At 35.9% G+C, this 15,507-nt stretch overlaps 1 protein-coding gene across 2 annotated transcripts; it reads right to left on the bottom strand.

Moving 5' to 3' along the window:
* LOC110457711 (RUS1 family protein C16orf58 homolog) lies at window positions 1-15,348 on the bottom strand. 2 transcript variants are annotated; one of them, XM_021509082.1, is made up of 13 exons: window positions 15,163-15,348; window positions 13,430-13,507; window positions 12,493-12,607; window positions 11,325-11,403; window positions 10,116-10,221; window positions 9,333-9,434; window positions 8,285-8,355; window positions 7,641-7,825; window positions 7,103-7,160; window positions 5,761-5,834; window positions 2,552-2,661; window positions 1,463-1,508; window positions 1-958 (listed from the first exon to the last, which is right to left on the bottom strand). In XM_021509082.1, the coding sequence occupies exons 1-13, from the start codon at window positions 15,295-15,297 to the stop codon at window positions 786-788; spliced, it is 1,332 nt and encodes a 443-aa protein (XP_021364757.1). In that variant the 5' UTR covers window positions 15,298-15,348; the 3' UTR covers window positions 1-785. The 2 variants fall into 2 exon arrangements, with proteins under 2 accessions (XP_021364757.1, XP_021364758.1); XM_021509083.1 differs by having other exon boundaries at window positions 13,430-13,488; window positions 15,163-15,247.
* Window positions 15,349-15,507: the final 159 nt, after the last annotated feature.

Raw genomic sequence — 15,507 nt, 5'->3', positions numbered from 1 at the left:
TGACCAATTGGTGGACAATTTCAGTTAAGATAAAGCATGTTGCTTGTGTCTTCCCACAAACAAAACAGATGTTTAACTCATTCACCCCTAAAATTCATCATGAACTATTCCAACCTTTGAATTGGAAGAGTTCAAATGTGTCTTCAGGGGTGAATTAGTCAAAACAACATCAGAGTTTTGTTATGTAATTGAGGCAATGACATTTTGAGAAACCAATTGCAAGTTATCTTGACAAATTGAGAATAAATATAAATTGAAATGAAAAAGAAACACAACTTCCAATTTAAGGGTCAATAATATATTGTTTTCAATAGTATACATTGTAATATGTCTTAATATTAGATGTAATAGTTAAATTTAAATACACAATTTTGACTGTACCGCCTACAATTTCCTTAGTTTTTCATGAAATAAAGAACCCTAAGTGACTGAAATTTAATATGTAGGCAGTTTTTAAACTATTGCCTAATACAGTGTCATTCTCGAAAAGCACCTCTGAGTCAGCTTTGCATTGAGTTTATAAGGACATTTTGATTGTCCATATAGAAATGTTATTTCTCTCTCACAGTGAAATTTCCTTTTTTGTTTGGGTATACTATAGACAACCTGCCGTTAGGTTACAACTGATTAAGAATGATCACAGTAACTCTTAACTCTGGTGTATACCAGTTTTCATAATAAAAAGTTGATTATTTGTTGTCTATTATGCCGTCTTGTCCGTGTTCAACTCGGCAGAAAAGTCCTGATAATCCTGAAGAACCCTTGCGTATGTTGTAAAGTGTTGTCTAGTACTCCTTCTTGTCTGTGACTCCGTCACTATCCCACCTAGCGCGCCACTCGTTAGCGTTAAGTAGGACGGGATCTAAAGCCCAGCCCTGCTGTACCACGCCCTGACGGAAGGCATCAATGGTGGAGTTAGTGTACGCCAATGAGGCCATCAATGTACCATGCACATCACCTAAAATATCAGATACTCAAAATTATGAGTCACTCTCACAACAACAGATAGCTAAATATGTGTCAGTCTAAATAACAGATAGGAGGCCCTGGGGTCTTGAATCACTCACCTGTAAATCTTTCATTTTAGATTGAAATCTGCTCAGTAGTTTGGAATAAGAGCTCTAATGGGCTTAAAAAGATTCACCGATAAAAATCTTTTTCGACCTTCACTTTTAACCACTATGTTTATCATGCTGTTTACATGTATTTGCTGTAATAATAAATTCGCCCACATTACAGAGGATGAAAAATGCAAAAATTAAATTACAGGGAAAATGTCCCGGTATACAGTAAGCCGATACACTGGTCAAGGGGAACATACTTTAAAGACCTAAAGCTCAAATGACTCCCGTTTGGGCCTTGCTCCTCAGTTGTCATGATAACTATAGGTATCTATTTTCGAATCAGGCATATTGTCGAGATTTAGAATATAATAACAAACCTTAACTGGATGTCAACTTACCATTTTCCATTGCCCTAACTAAAGGGTCCAGGGAGGAATGAAGCACCTGAAATATGAAACATTTATATATTACAGTGTATATTCAAAACACACTTCTTGAATACTTCCGGGACATATTTAAGATCAAAAATGCAGCGAAACCTATATAAACTAAAACGGTCAACCTAAATACCATTGGATTTAGCATTTCTTTGCATGATAACTTTAGGAGGCACGGTAGTCTAGTGGTAGGACTCCCGGCTGGTGAGCGAAGGGTTGCGGGTTCGAGCCACGGCACGGCAAGGCACGGCAAGGCACGGGCAGGCACGGCACGGCACTGTGTTGTATCTTTGAGCAGGATACTTTACTCTGCTTGTTCCAGTCTACTCAGCTGTAAATGAGGTATGTGGTTGGGCATTGCTAGAATTGTAGAATGCTAGCTGTGAGCACCGAAATGGCAGCAACGGCTGTATGCTCCCCAGGGAGTTGAGAAAGATGTTGGCTGGTTGCAAAGGCCCTATAACCACAGATAATAATTTGTGAACCGCTTTCAGACGACCTACAAACTAGGTTGTGATAAAGCAGTATATAAGAACCTCCAATTATTATTATTATTATTATTATAACCAGGTTTCTGAATCACACATGTTCAACCTTATCTTACTCAAATCTGTACCATATGGTTCAATACAATCAATTGAGATCCAACACCCGTGTTCAGTTAGTTTGAAAAGTTCCATTGATCGATTCCTAATGGAATCCAATAGTTCAGCACAAAAAGTAATCGAATTCAAAATAAAGTTGAAGGGACAACATCCACTGGAAGGGGATTGGCAATATTTATAGCAATGTTGACATGTTTCGACACATTAACGTTTCTGATGATGGCACACCTCATGTGTTGAAACATGTCAACATTGCTATAAATATTGCCGATCACCTTTGTGTGGATGTTGTCCCGTCATCTTTACTTTCAATATGGTTCAATCAATGGATTAAATATTTCAAAAGATGTAGTATCAATTTTTTTAAATTTTTCAATAGGATGGGTTTAGATCAGACATGGTCTGAAGAATAATTAAACAATGATAAAGTTTTGTTAATACTAACCTTGCTTTTATACAGGTTTTCATACACATAGTTAATAACTTCTGCCTGAAAACAGCTCTGTAGCTGATCAGCTGTGTCAGCACCGTCCGACAGTGCTATACATATCTCTCCTGTAACATACAGACAATGCTATATATATCTCTCCTGTAACATACAGACAGTGCTATACATATCTCTCCTGTAACATACAGACAGTGCTATACATATCTCTCCTGTAACATACAGACAGTGCTATACATATCTCTCCTGTAACATACAGACAGTGCTATACATATCTCTCCTGTAACATACAGACAGTGCTATACATATCTCTCCTGTAACATACAGACAGTGCTATACATATCTCTCCTGTAACATACAGACAGTGCTATACATATCTCTCCTGTAACATACAGACAGTGCTATACATATCTCTCCTGTAACATACAGACAGTGCTATACATATCTCTCCTGTAACATACAGACAGTGCTATACATATCTCTCCTGTAACATACAGACAGTGCTATACATATCTCTCCTGTAACATACAGACAGTGCTATACATATCTCTCCTGTAACATACAGACAGTGCTATACATATCTCTCCTGTAACATACAGACAGTGCTATACATATCTCTCCTGTAACATACAGACAGTGCTATACATATCTCTCCTGTAACATACAGACAGTGCTATACATATCTCTCCTGTAACATACAGACAGTGCTATACATATCTCTCCTGTAACATACAGACAGTGCTATACATATCTCTCCTGTAACATACAGACAGTGCTATACATATCTCTCCTGTAACATACAGACAGTGCTATACATATCTCTCCTGTAACATACAGACAGTGCTATACATATCTCTCCTGTAACATACAGACAGTGCTATACATATCTCTCCTGTAACATACAGACAGTGCTATACATATCTCTCCTGTAACATACAGACAGTGCTATACATATCTCTCCTGTAACATACAGACAGTGCTATACATATCTCTCCTGTAACATACAGACAGTGCTATACATATCTCTCCTGTAACATACAGACAGTGCTATACATATCTCTCCTGTAACATACAGACAGTGCTATACATATCTCTCCTGTAACATACAGACAGTGCTATACATATCTCTCCTGTAACATACAGACAGTGCTATACATATCTCTCCTGTAACATACAGACAGTGCTATACATATCTCTCCTGTAACATACAGACAGTGCTATACATATCTCTCCTGTAACATACAGACAGTGCTATACATATCTCTCCTGTAACATACAGACAGTGCTATACATATCTCTCCTGTAACATACAGACAGTGCTATACATATCTCTCCTGTAACATACAGACAGTGCTATACATATCTCTCCTGTAACATACAGACAGTGCTATACATATCTCTCCTGTAACATACAGACAGTGCTATACATATCTCTCCTGTAACATACAGACAGTGCTATACATATCTCTCCTGTAACATACAGACAGTGCTATACATATCTCTCCTGTAACATACAGACAGTGCTATACATATCTCTCCTGTAACATACAGACAGTGCTATACATATCTCTCCTGTAACATACAGACAGTGCTATACATATCTCTCCTGTAACATACAGACAGTGCTATACATATCTCTCCTGTAACATACAGACAGTGCTATACATATCTCTCCTGTAACATACAGACAGTGCTATACATATATATCCTGTAACATACAGACAGTGCTGTACATATCTCTCCTGTAATATGCAGACAGTGCTATACATTTCTCTCCTGTAACATACAGACAGTGATATACATATCTCTCCTGTAACCTACAGACAGTGCTATACATATCTCTCCTGTAACATACAGACAATGCTATACATATCTCTTCTGTAACATACAGACAATGCTATACATATCTCTCCTGTAACATACAGACAGCGCTATACATATCTCTCCTGTAACATACAGACAGTGATATACATACCTCTCCTGTAACATACAGACAGTGATATACATATCTCTTCTGTAACATACAGACAATGCTATACATATCTCTCCTGTAACATACAGACAATGCTATACATATCTCTCCTGTAACATACAGACAGTGCTATACATATCTCTCCTGTAACATACAGACAGCGCTATACATATCTCTTCTGTAACATACAGACAATGCCATACATATCTCTCCTGTAACATACAGACAGTGCTATACATATCTCTCCTGTAACATACAGACAATGCCATTCATCTCTCCTGTAACATACAGACAGTGCTATACATATCTCTCCTGTAATATACAGACAATGCTATACATATCTCTCCTGTAAAATACAGACAGTGCTATACATATCTCTACTGTAACATACAGACAGTGCTATACATATCTCTCCTGTAACATACAGACAATGCTATACATATCTCTCCTGTAACATACAGACAGTGATATACATATCTCTCCTGTAACATACAGACAGTGCTATATATATATCTCTTGTAACATACAGACAGTGCTATACATATCTCTCCTGTAACATACAGACAGTGCTATACATATCTCTCCTGTAACATAAAGACAATGCTACAGATCACAAGGCAAAGTATAGTCCCTCACCTGAGTGTTAATTTTTATGGAAAGTGTTTTGTTTTGTTATATTTACATGTACAGTGCAAAAGTCTAAGGAAATACGTATGATTCTATCATCAGTACAGTGTTAATCTTTATGGGAAAGTGCACGAGTCTGTTAACCTTATAATCTTAACATCCATGTCTATGGAAGAAAATTCAGGGGCCGACACTTACACTAGTCTGCTAGTCCTGGACTAGTAGATTTCAGAAAGGACTAGTGAATCACCTAACCTAACTGGTCCTATGGACTTGTGAAGAATATGATTGTGAATTAAGAATATTCCTTTTTAGAATGAAGAAAACTGCTTGAAATAAGATATATTGCATGATGATTGTCAAAAGTTTCCTAAAACTCCACCATATGTTTATGGCAGTAGGTATTTTAAGTCTCCTACAGTCGTTTAATTTTTATGTTTCTTGCTGTAGATCGCAATATTTCCATATCAGGAAATCTTTTACTACTGATAGTTACACTGACTTAGGACTAGTAAATAATCTGTTCAACTAGTCCTGTAGGACTACCAAGCAAAACCAGTTAGTGTCTAACCCTGAAAATGTTTCTGAAAGCCCTGTGGTCATCTCTCACCTCGTTTTACATTGAGACCTAGAAGGTATGGCATCCCCTTATATACAGATAGCAACATCTGTAAATCTTTGGTACTGAAAACACAAAAGTAACATGTTAACACAATAAAACTTAGCAATTATACACAAGAGCAAAACAAATATCTCCGTCTTCTGAATTGTATGCGATGAAATATTATCAAAACACAAAATTGTTGGATAAATACCAAATGCATAATTCATTTTCTAACCAGTAATCAAGTAAAGAAATTTATTTGAAACATAATGACATTTTCTGTGTCATGTTACATGTACATATAAAATAAACCTGTCATAGAAAAACACAAAGAAGGAGATTTTCATTTTATCAGGTTTATTTTTGGGATATATATCGAGTTTAGCAGCCCTAGGAAATGGTATTGATTTACATGTGAAGTAGGGCTAAAAATATTGCTCTATTAAGCATGGTGGTCCTCCTGAAATTTTAGCTAGACTATTTAAACTCAGAAAACGTGCTTTCTGAGCAATATTTAAAGAAATGTTTTTTAAACAGTGTTCTAAACTGCACTTCACACAAACTAATCTTTCCTTTACATCTAGGATACTTTCCAACCCTGTCAATGAAACTATGAAAATCTTATATCTGTCAATGAAACTATGAAGATCTTATATTTGTCAATGAAACTATGAAGACATTATATCTGTCAATGAAACTATGAAAATCTTATATCTGTCAATGAAACTATGAGGATCTTATATCTGTCAATGAAACTATGAAGATCTTATATCTGTCAATGAAACTATGAAGATCTTACATCTGTCAATGAAACTATGAGGATCTTACATCTGTCAATGAAACTATGAGGATCTTATATATGTCAATGAAACTATGAAGATCTTATATCTGTCAATGAAACGATGAAGACCTTGTATGACTTATTTCAGCCAACATTGCATCAGAAACAGACCATTGTCCAGTGTCTTGTGACCTAACAAAGCTGAAAGTGATAGAGAAAAAAGTCACAAGAACCATGCTCCATTGAAACCCCTAGAAACATTGAAATTCTAATGGAGACCAGTAACACTGCGAAACACAGTTTCTTGACTCTGTTTTGTAGGGTTAGTTTTTGTGTTCCCTTCCTATTGGAGCTGCTAATATGGAAACCTGAATAAATCCTAGCACAGTTATATGAAATCAAGAGGGATGTCCTTAACCCTCTCACCACTGTAGACCATAATGGACTCATCCATATCAGTGCATGGTAGAGTCTACTCAAGTTACATAGGGGTGAAAGGATTAGCTACAAAGGGTGAATATTTTTTTTTTTAATTTAAATTATATTGGTGGTGGTGGTTATTCTTACCTATTGCACAGTTTTCCTACAGAACATCCCAGGAAAATTTCCAATTTTCTTCTTGTTTCTGAAAATTGTATATATATATTTCAAAATTGATATCATCTCTGTTGCACATAAACATGTAATCAATTATTTTTTCCTTATTATAATTACCCATAATGAGAAGATATTGGGACAGAAATGACACACATACCTCGTGATACAATACATATCGCGGTATGATCCTTATGATACGTAACAGTATTACAATACACATGTACACAGACTATAATCATTAACTGTAATATATGGTAAAAAAAGATTATTTTCATTCAGAGAACATCATTTGAAGTTCCACAAATTTCATTTTCTGTATATAATTTGCACAAGCAGGCAGAATAAATTTTGGTTGAAAATAACACATTGAATTTCACCACAAAAAAATAAGGAAATGCACACTTACTTATTTCTTTTTTTTGGAGTACATACCATTGTTATGAATATCAGTAAAAAATACATCTTTGGATAGTTAAAATAAAATGGCAGATATTTGAATGTCACTTACTAAATACCACTGGCTCCGAGTGGTTCGTACGCTTGACAGTTGGAATGTGGGAGGAGTCTAGGAGATCTTTCACAATGAGATTCAATCTTGATTGGTTCATTGTTTCCATGACAACACATTTGACAGCAGAGTAATTTGCATAGAGATGTAAACAGGTGAACACCATATACAAGAACCAGATGAGCCTGAGGACAGAAAACAAAACAAGAACAGTCGTAGAGCACCACAGCTGGCTTTTTTAATAAATAGTGGAGTCCGAAAAAACAGGGGACAAATTTAAAAAATCGTTGTCACCCTTGTAAAAAATACTAGCCGCTACCTACCGACTCGGCTCGAGAGAATTTCTCTTTAGCTCATTTAGTAGAGCATAAGACTAGTAAACCAGAGGTCCTGGGTTCGACCCCTAGCGGAAGCACTGAAAAAATAAAAAATAATGACCTCTGTGACGGTTTTATTGTTTTTCATTTTTGCTGTTTTGATTCCGTGCTACAATGTTCGATGCCTCTGGTACAACCATACCAAATATCATCATCCGATCAAGTATATATATTGGTTGTTATGTTGTTTTCATTTTTATGTCATTTTCAATAACAAGGAAAAGTGTTCACTGAATACATTTTTTTTAAATTTTCAATCCTACTTACATTTGTTTGCCGGTGACTAGAGGAATGAGTGCTAGGTTACACACCAATGCTGCCAGGTTGACCAATGTTTCCTGTTGTGTATGGCAAAGCAAACTTTAAAACCCTAGTTTTAGTTCAAGCTTGACAGTTAAATGTTATACAAACTGACATATTACTCTACATCATACTCAAAATCTATTTCACACATTATATCAAACACGATGAGCATATTTGATACATTATTATCATAAGTGTAAGTTAATGGAAAACAAACAAGAGACTCAAAGCACTGTATCACTAACCTGAATATTTAAGCAATCGTGGAAAATATTTTGTAAGCCTCTCAGCACCCAGGTGACCAACACCCTTTCTTTATACTGCATCTGATTTCCTGATCCTATTGCTTATTGCCACCACATCCCAGAATGGTGTTTTTATGACATAAAATCTTCAGATTGCATGCTCCAGTGGATTGCCTGTAGTTGTCTGCTACATGTTAACTACTAACAACGTAAAACTGCAACAAGTAGGGAAGTGGGGTAAGGGTTGTGCGAGTTCCTCTGTTTGTTAACTTTAATCCAATCTACCTGAGAATGTTTTCAACCAAATAATTGCAGTTCCTCCGTTTCTTAACTTTAATCCAATCTACCTGAGAATGTTTTCAACCAAATAATTGCAGTTCCTCCGTTTGTTAACTTTAATCCAAACTACCCCGAGTATGTTTTCAACCAAATAATTGTGAAGTCATTTAAAGGAATATGGCCAAATTAACCAGTTCCCTGTTCGAAGAGGAAGAGGGAAATTGGTTGAGGGGATTTGGACGAGACTAACATTTACCTATCAGTTACAAAAACATCAGAGCATCCTCAAGTTTCTTTCGCTAATCGATAACCATAATTTTTTCTACATAAATGGCCATACCAGATTGTTTGAGGTTTTTTATTACCACTGATATATATATGTGTCACTCAATCTGGGAAATCCTGGATCAATGGACAACTGTTGCTATGGTATGACATAAACTTACGTTTGTCCTACAATATAACGTAACAGTTTCTTCATATCTCACCTGACTTCCATCTTTAGCTGATACATCAGCCATGTTGTTTCGTCTGGCCTGGTGTTGGGTCAGGGCAGCTCTGGTGGCGCCACCTGCCACACCTACAATCGACTAACCACAGTAGCAGATAAGTACAACATTTGGACAAGACTAACATTTACCTATCAGGTACAAAAACATCAGAGCATCCTCAAGTTTCTTTCGCTAATCGTTAAACATCATTTTGTTCTACATAAATGGCCATACCAGATTGTTTGAGGTTTTTTATTACCACTGATATATATATATGTGTAAAAGATGTGCATTGATTAGGTTGCCTTACAAGCGTCAGCTGTAGGAAATTTTCCTTTAGCTTAGCAGTAGAGCATCGGGCTGGAGAGCCAAGGGTCGTGGGTTCGAGCCCCAGCAAAGGCGCTATCTTTATCACTATTCCTCGTCCTATTACAAATTGGTGCCGTTGACCCTCACCGTTCAAGGTAGGAGAACCCTTGGCGGGGAGTCAAAGAACCTGGCACTATCTTTATCACTATTCCTCGTCCTATTACAAATTGGTGCCGTTGACCCTCCCCGTTCAAGGTAGGAGAACCCTTGGCGGGGAGTCAAAGAACCTGGCACTATCTTTATCACTATTCCTCGTCCTATCACAAATTGGTGCCGTTGACCCTCCCCGTTCAAGGTAGGAGAACCCTTGGCGGGGAGTCAAAGAACCTGGCACTATCTTTATCACTATTCCTCGTCCTATTACATATGTGTCACCCAATCTGGGAAATCCTGGATCAATGTCTGACTTACCTTGCACACACCAGCAGTACACACCAAAGGAGTAAATATCCCCGGGAAGTTTGGTGCCAAAATCTCTATACAGATGGCCAAGTCATTCAAGATGTCTGCAAATAATCTGAAACAGAAACCTAAAATTCTCAGAGTGATCTCAATTTATTTTGACATTAGGTGTTTTAGTTTGAAATAAGGTTCATCAGCTGGATTGTCTGTAACTCATTCACCCCTGAAGACACATCTGAACCCTTCCTATTCAAAGGTTGGAATAGTTCAAAATGAAATTACAGGGGTGAATGAGCTAATTTATGACATTCATATACGAAATACTACAATGATAAAAGATTTCAGAGATCCAGTCAAACATATTCTTTATCATTAATTGCAAGGCACTTACCCCTTGTATGAGTTACAAAATTTAAAAAGTTTTTTTTTTAATCCCCAGATTTAATACATTAATGGGATTAAAACCTACATATTTCTTTTCATTGTAGCTTTTGTGACTCAACAGATTGCAGGTTTCTGTACCATGGGCTACCCTAGCTGACAACTAGTAAAAACCTCATATCTTGACACTCAAGGATACATACTATCAATTAACTCAGTCACAGATTAGCAAATCAACTCTTTTCTTGGGAGAAAACATGTACTTTGCAGTTACATGGTAGCCCTCTATAGAAGTTAGTGCATTGGAGATTGTGAAAAAGGTGCAAAAATAAGTACATTTTCATTAATGTTCTAAACAGATACCGAGATAGCAATATTATTTACAGTTGATAAGGAAGTGGTTTTCTCTCATTTCCCCGTGCGTAAGATAGAGCTGTCCAGGGTAAGAAAGGGGTGTAGGAAATTTCTATCTAACATCCCATTTCACGTGACGGGACGTCACAATGGCTTAACAACTCTGTTTGCAAATATGGGGTATGCTTAATCTGGCTGACACATTTGTTTTCGTCTCAAAAGCTCATGGGAAAAATTGATATTTTCAAAATGGTGGCCAGTCTAAATGTATTTTCATGGTTTCTGAGCTTATTCTGGTGGTTGGAATTACAGAAAAATACTCTTTCATGCCCAAGGGTGTAGGATAGGAAAATTCCACCCTCTGGATTTTCAAATTTGGCAAAACCCTCGACAAAGCCTCAACTTTTACCAAATTTGAAAAACCCTCCGGTGGAATTTCCCTATCCTACACCCCTGGGCATGAAAGAGTCTTATAATATTTACCTCCATCTCTTGGAGTTGCAATCTAAGCTTGATCCACGCAGCCAGGCAAATACAATCCTCCCTAGCATCCCTGTACCATCTAAATAAATAAAAAATAAAAAATTGTTATGTACAGTACCATGAAGGAAATAAAATTAAAATCTTTGCAACTAGTTAAACCTGATTTTGTTGCCATAAAAATAAAAACACTGTTGTCTTCAACTTTTGTTCAGAAGATTTCATGGGAGCTTTGGAATATATTTTAGTACAAATCTCCTTTATTCATCTTGTTTTTTCTTTCTTCAGCTACCTTCATCCTTTAATGTTACAATGCCTCTGTCATAGAAATTTATTTTAGTAAATGATATCATATGTTCTGCCTAAGCCTTCATTCTATGTTGATCGAATTGTTGGGGAAAATGTTGTTACCCTTTAAATGGCCATAAGGCAATGGGATTAATTTCATTTGAATTAAATTTCATCTTTTACAAGGCCAAAAAAAAACATGTTTCAGGTACCCCTACCGACGAAAAGTTTTTCCCTCCGACCCTAACAATTTAGATGACTTGTCCACTGCAGGATGCAAACAAATTGAGGATCGAACAAACAAGGCAACTATATTGTATCTTCCCGTTCTACTTCATATAGGCAGGTATCAAAACCAAACCTCATTTTATTATCTAAAAGACCTAAAAATATGTTTGGTGATTTTTGTAATTTCTTAAATTAACCCCCTACCCCTCCCTCAACATAGAAAAAATTGTATAGAAAAGAAAATTAAAATAAATCCCGACCAACCTACCCTATTTTTTCAGTCATGTTACCTGAAACACATATAATGGGGTTTTTGGCCTAATAACAAACAACTTGCACAAAACACAACTGCAATAATATCCTGACATCATATGATAACCCTATGTAAGTCAAATTGTGACAAGTAAAATGTTTCCACACAAAGAGTCTCCTATTCCGTCATTGCGTATTGTAAGAGTTATTTTCTCTAGTGAGCAGGTATTGGCTGTTACGTCATTGGTTTGTGTGAGAAAATTACGTCGTTTTTCTCAAAAACTGATGACGTTACTCTCACAAACAAATGACGTAACAATCAATACCTGCTCACAAGAGCAGATAACTCTGCAATATGAAAAGACGGCATATGCCAAGAAAAGAAAGCTCCTAAAGGTGATACCTTTTAGTATCCAAGTCATTGTCGCAGCCAGGACGGTCGCGTTAACGTCGCCAACACCCACACCTTTTAGCATTGCGGAAGCTGCCAGTGCTCCTGTTATACTGCTGGCAAATGCCTGCAAACACCAATAATGATATGAAAGAAACAAATTCATTATAATGTAAAATTACAGCAAAACGAAACTTTACATCAAAAAGGGACTTACAGGTAATTTTTTTAAAGATAAGACACCAGGTCAGTTAAGCTTGCAGGGTTAAATAAATCAGTTTTTTTGAGTACGTTGCAAGTTATTTTTACAATTTATTGACAGAAACTTGTATACAGTAGTAGGATGGGGAGGGTGGGTTACATATATAGTAAAAGGAGAAATTTGAATATTGGTTAGGGTTCGTCACTCCATTTCATCCCAGCCTTAACTTAAAAATATTAACTGAGAATTAATCCTTTTATTTTATTCCAAATTAGTCTATTACTGAATTGACAATACAAATAGATATGTTGAAAACATTTGAAACACATTTCTATTTTTAGCAGAGATCAAGAAACAATTTCAAAATGGGTGGTGAGCATTTTTGTATGATTGAAGAAGTATTTCTAAAGCTTAGTGAGGCTGATCAAAGACCAGAGGGAATTCCCTAACATTCCTTGAGAAATCGCAGGTGTATATAGTACCCTTTCTTTTTGTAAGAAAAAAACACTCCTTTTTGTTCTTTCTTTTCACTATTTTTTTATTTCTAGAATTACAATGAACCAGAGAAATTTACGCACCGTCTCCTCAACCAACTCTGTCCTATCCAACTATCGATCTACTACTGTTTGCCTGTAGAATAATCAAATTCAACTCTTCTATAAAAATTACTGAAATTATGGCTTTATTAAAATGACTGTATTGCAGATCTATAAACGACCTACACCTGTAGATTTGTGAGTGGTGTACCTGTATTGTGTCCCATATTTGGTACTCTAGGTAATCCTGGCTCACACTCTCTGGGTAACCTTGAGGTAGAAATACAGACTGTAAAATATTAAAATAAACATCGTGTTAATCAGTTTATTCATAAAATAAACAACAAAAATTTACACTTAACCCTTTCACCACTGTAGAACATAATGGACTCATCCAGATCAATGCATGGTAGAGTCTACTAAAGTTACATAGGGGTGAAAGGGTTAACTAATGACAGGTGTCCATGTCTTTTCTTTTTATCAACAAATGACCCATTTCCCAATTTATCAATAGTTTTTAGGCATGTGTGTTCCTTGCTGTATTTTGAGGTATGGTTAAAATACAAGTACATATGAATTGTACAAGTAATTTATCAAAAAAAAAATATACATTTATGTATCCACCACTTAAAAGAGTTATTTATATTTTATTTTCAAATTTTTCAATGAGTTGATAATTTTCCCAACTTAACTATATATAGAGGGCTACATAATTTACTTATGTCCTTAAAAAAGGTCAAAGACTATGAAAATATAAGATTTATGTATAATATAATAAATAAACCTAATGAGATGTATGGGTATTTTTTTCACATTTTGGTTCAACAATAAATATAATTATGTAAAGATTTTTACAAAAGTATGGAAACAAAGTTGCTCATAAGGGTGAATTTGATACGATTCCTATGCATGTACATTGTCATTATTTTTCAATGTAAAACAACACAATTCACTTGAAATTGAAATATTGTTGTGAAGCTTTTTTCAATTAATCACAAAAGCCTGTACTAGCATGATGAGGAAACTCAACAACCATTAAGGAATTTACGTTCTCACTTTGGCAGCCCTGGAGGCCATTGTTGTATACAAAAGTTAAACATTTTGCAACATACATGGGTGCACCAACAATTAACTGCTATTAATTTATTAAATTAAATGAAAAGTTCTTGCTTTTTAATAAAGAATGCTAAGAAAACCTTCGGCCCATGTCATTCACACTTAAAAGCATCCTCAAACGACAATTGATGTTAATGATTTAGCATTAATTGTGTAAGGGAAGAAAGAGAAACGCAATGGCCAGACTGGGAATCGAACCCAGGACCCTAAGAACTCTAGACAAACATTAATGTGGTTTTTTTTCAGAGTTTTACTAGATAAACCCCTTCCATGGATCATTATCAGATATTGGATCTTGCAAGAGTGACATGCCACATACAAAGATGGTATCCTTCAGTATGCAACTTAGTTTGGAGTCTGTTTTTGATGCAATGGTGAGTAAAGGTTTTGTAAATGAGACCAATAGCAAATACTTGAACATGATTTTATAATGAGTAAGACTTTTATCCAGTTCAATTTTATTGATGAAAATATATGCAATCAAAGAATAATTTCAGCAAAATCAACCATCAAATAAAAGTAGCATACATGACCAGGGACGTATATATACTGTCCCTGACATGACAAATGGTTAAATTATACTAGTCAATAGAGACACTTGTCAGACATTCATCACATTCATGTAATGTAAAGTTACACGTTGTCTTTGGGTGAATTGTGCTAAATCATAAACATAATTATTTAGACTGCCATTGTTGGAGTCTACCAATGTTTGGGTTACAACATCTTTGGGCCACTAGGTTCGTCCCTATTTCATTAGTTAGGAATCAAATGGTCCCAAGTTGCATGTATACACAAGACACGTGGACATCTATTTTTAGACATTACCCTGAAAAAGTGAGAGACACTCGTGCCTGTCGGCGAATGATCAACCACCACTAATCGACCATCGTCTGTTGAAACATAGTTCTTCTTCACACGAGACGAACCATAGCCTTCTCTGCATAGCACGGTTTCGCCCATAACTATTGCTTCTGGCCTAGCCGTTCATAACTAAGGCTAATAGATGGCGCTTTAAACACTTCCTGTTAAAATGAAAAGTGAAAGTAGAAATGACATAAACAGCCTATTACGATACACTTAGAAATTGTTGTGTGATTGCTATTCATCATTTTTTCATAGAATAATTATATACTTTGCATCAACACTTTGGATGATTCGTATTCTTTTATG

The sequence above is a fragment of the Mizuhopecten yessoensis genome, unplaced genomic scaffold, assembly GCF_002113885.1.
Source record: "Mizuhopecten yessoensis strain PY_sf001 unplaced genomic scaffold, ASM211388v2 scaffold9301, whole genome shotgun sequence".
Classification (NCBI taxonomy): Eukaryota; Metazoa; Mollusca; class Bivalvia; order Pectinida; family Pectinidae; genus Mizuhopecten; species Mizuhopecten yessoensis.
Note: the sequence above shows the minus strand (reverse complement) of the source record. Positions and strands in the feature narration are given on the sequence as shown.

Coding starts and splice junctions, on each gene's coding strand:
- LOC110457711 (XM_021509082.1), bottom strand. CDS start 15,297: ATGGGCGAAACCGTGCTATGCAGAGAAGGCTATGGTTCGTCTCGTGTG. Junction 5,835..7,102: donor GTAGGAAAACTGTGCAATAG/GTAAGAATAACC, acceptor TTGTGTTTTCAG/TACCAAAGATTTACAGATGT. Junction 1,509..2,551: donor AAAACCTGTATAAAAGCAAG/GTTAGTATTAAC, acceptor TTCATATTTCAG/GTGCTTCATTCCTCCCTGGA.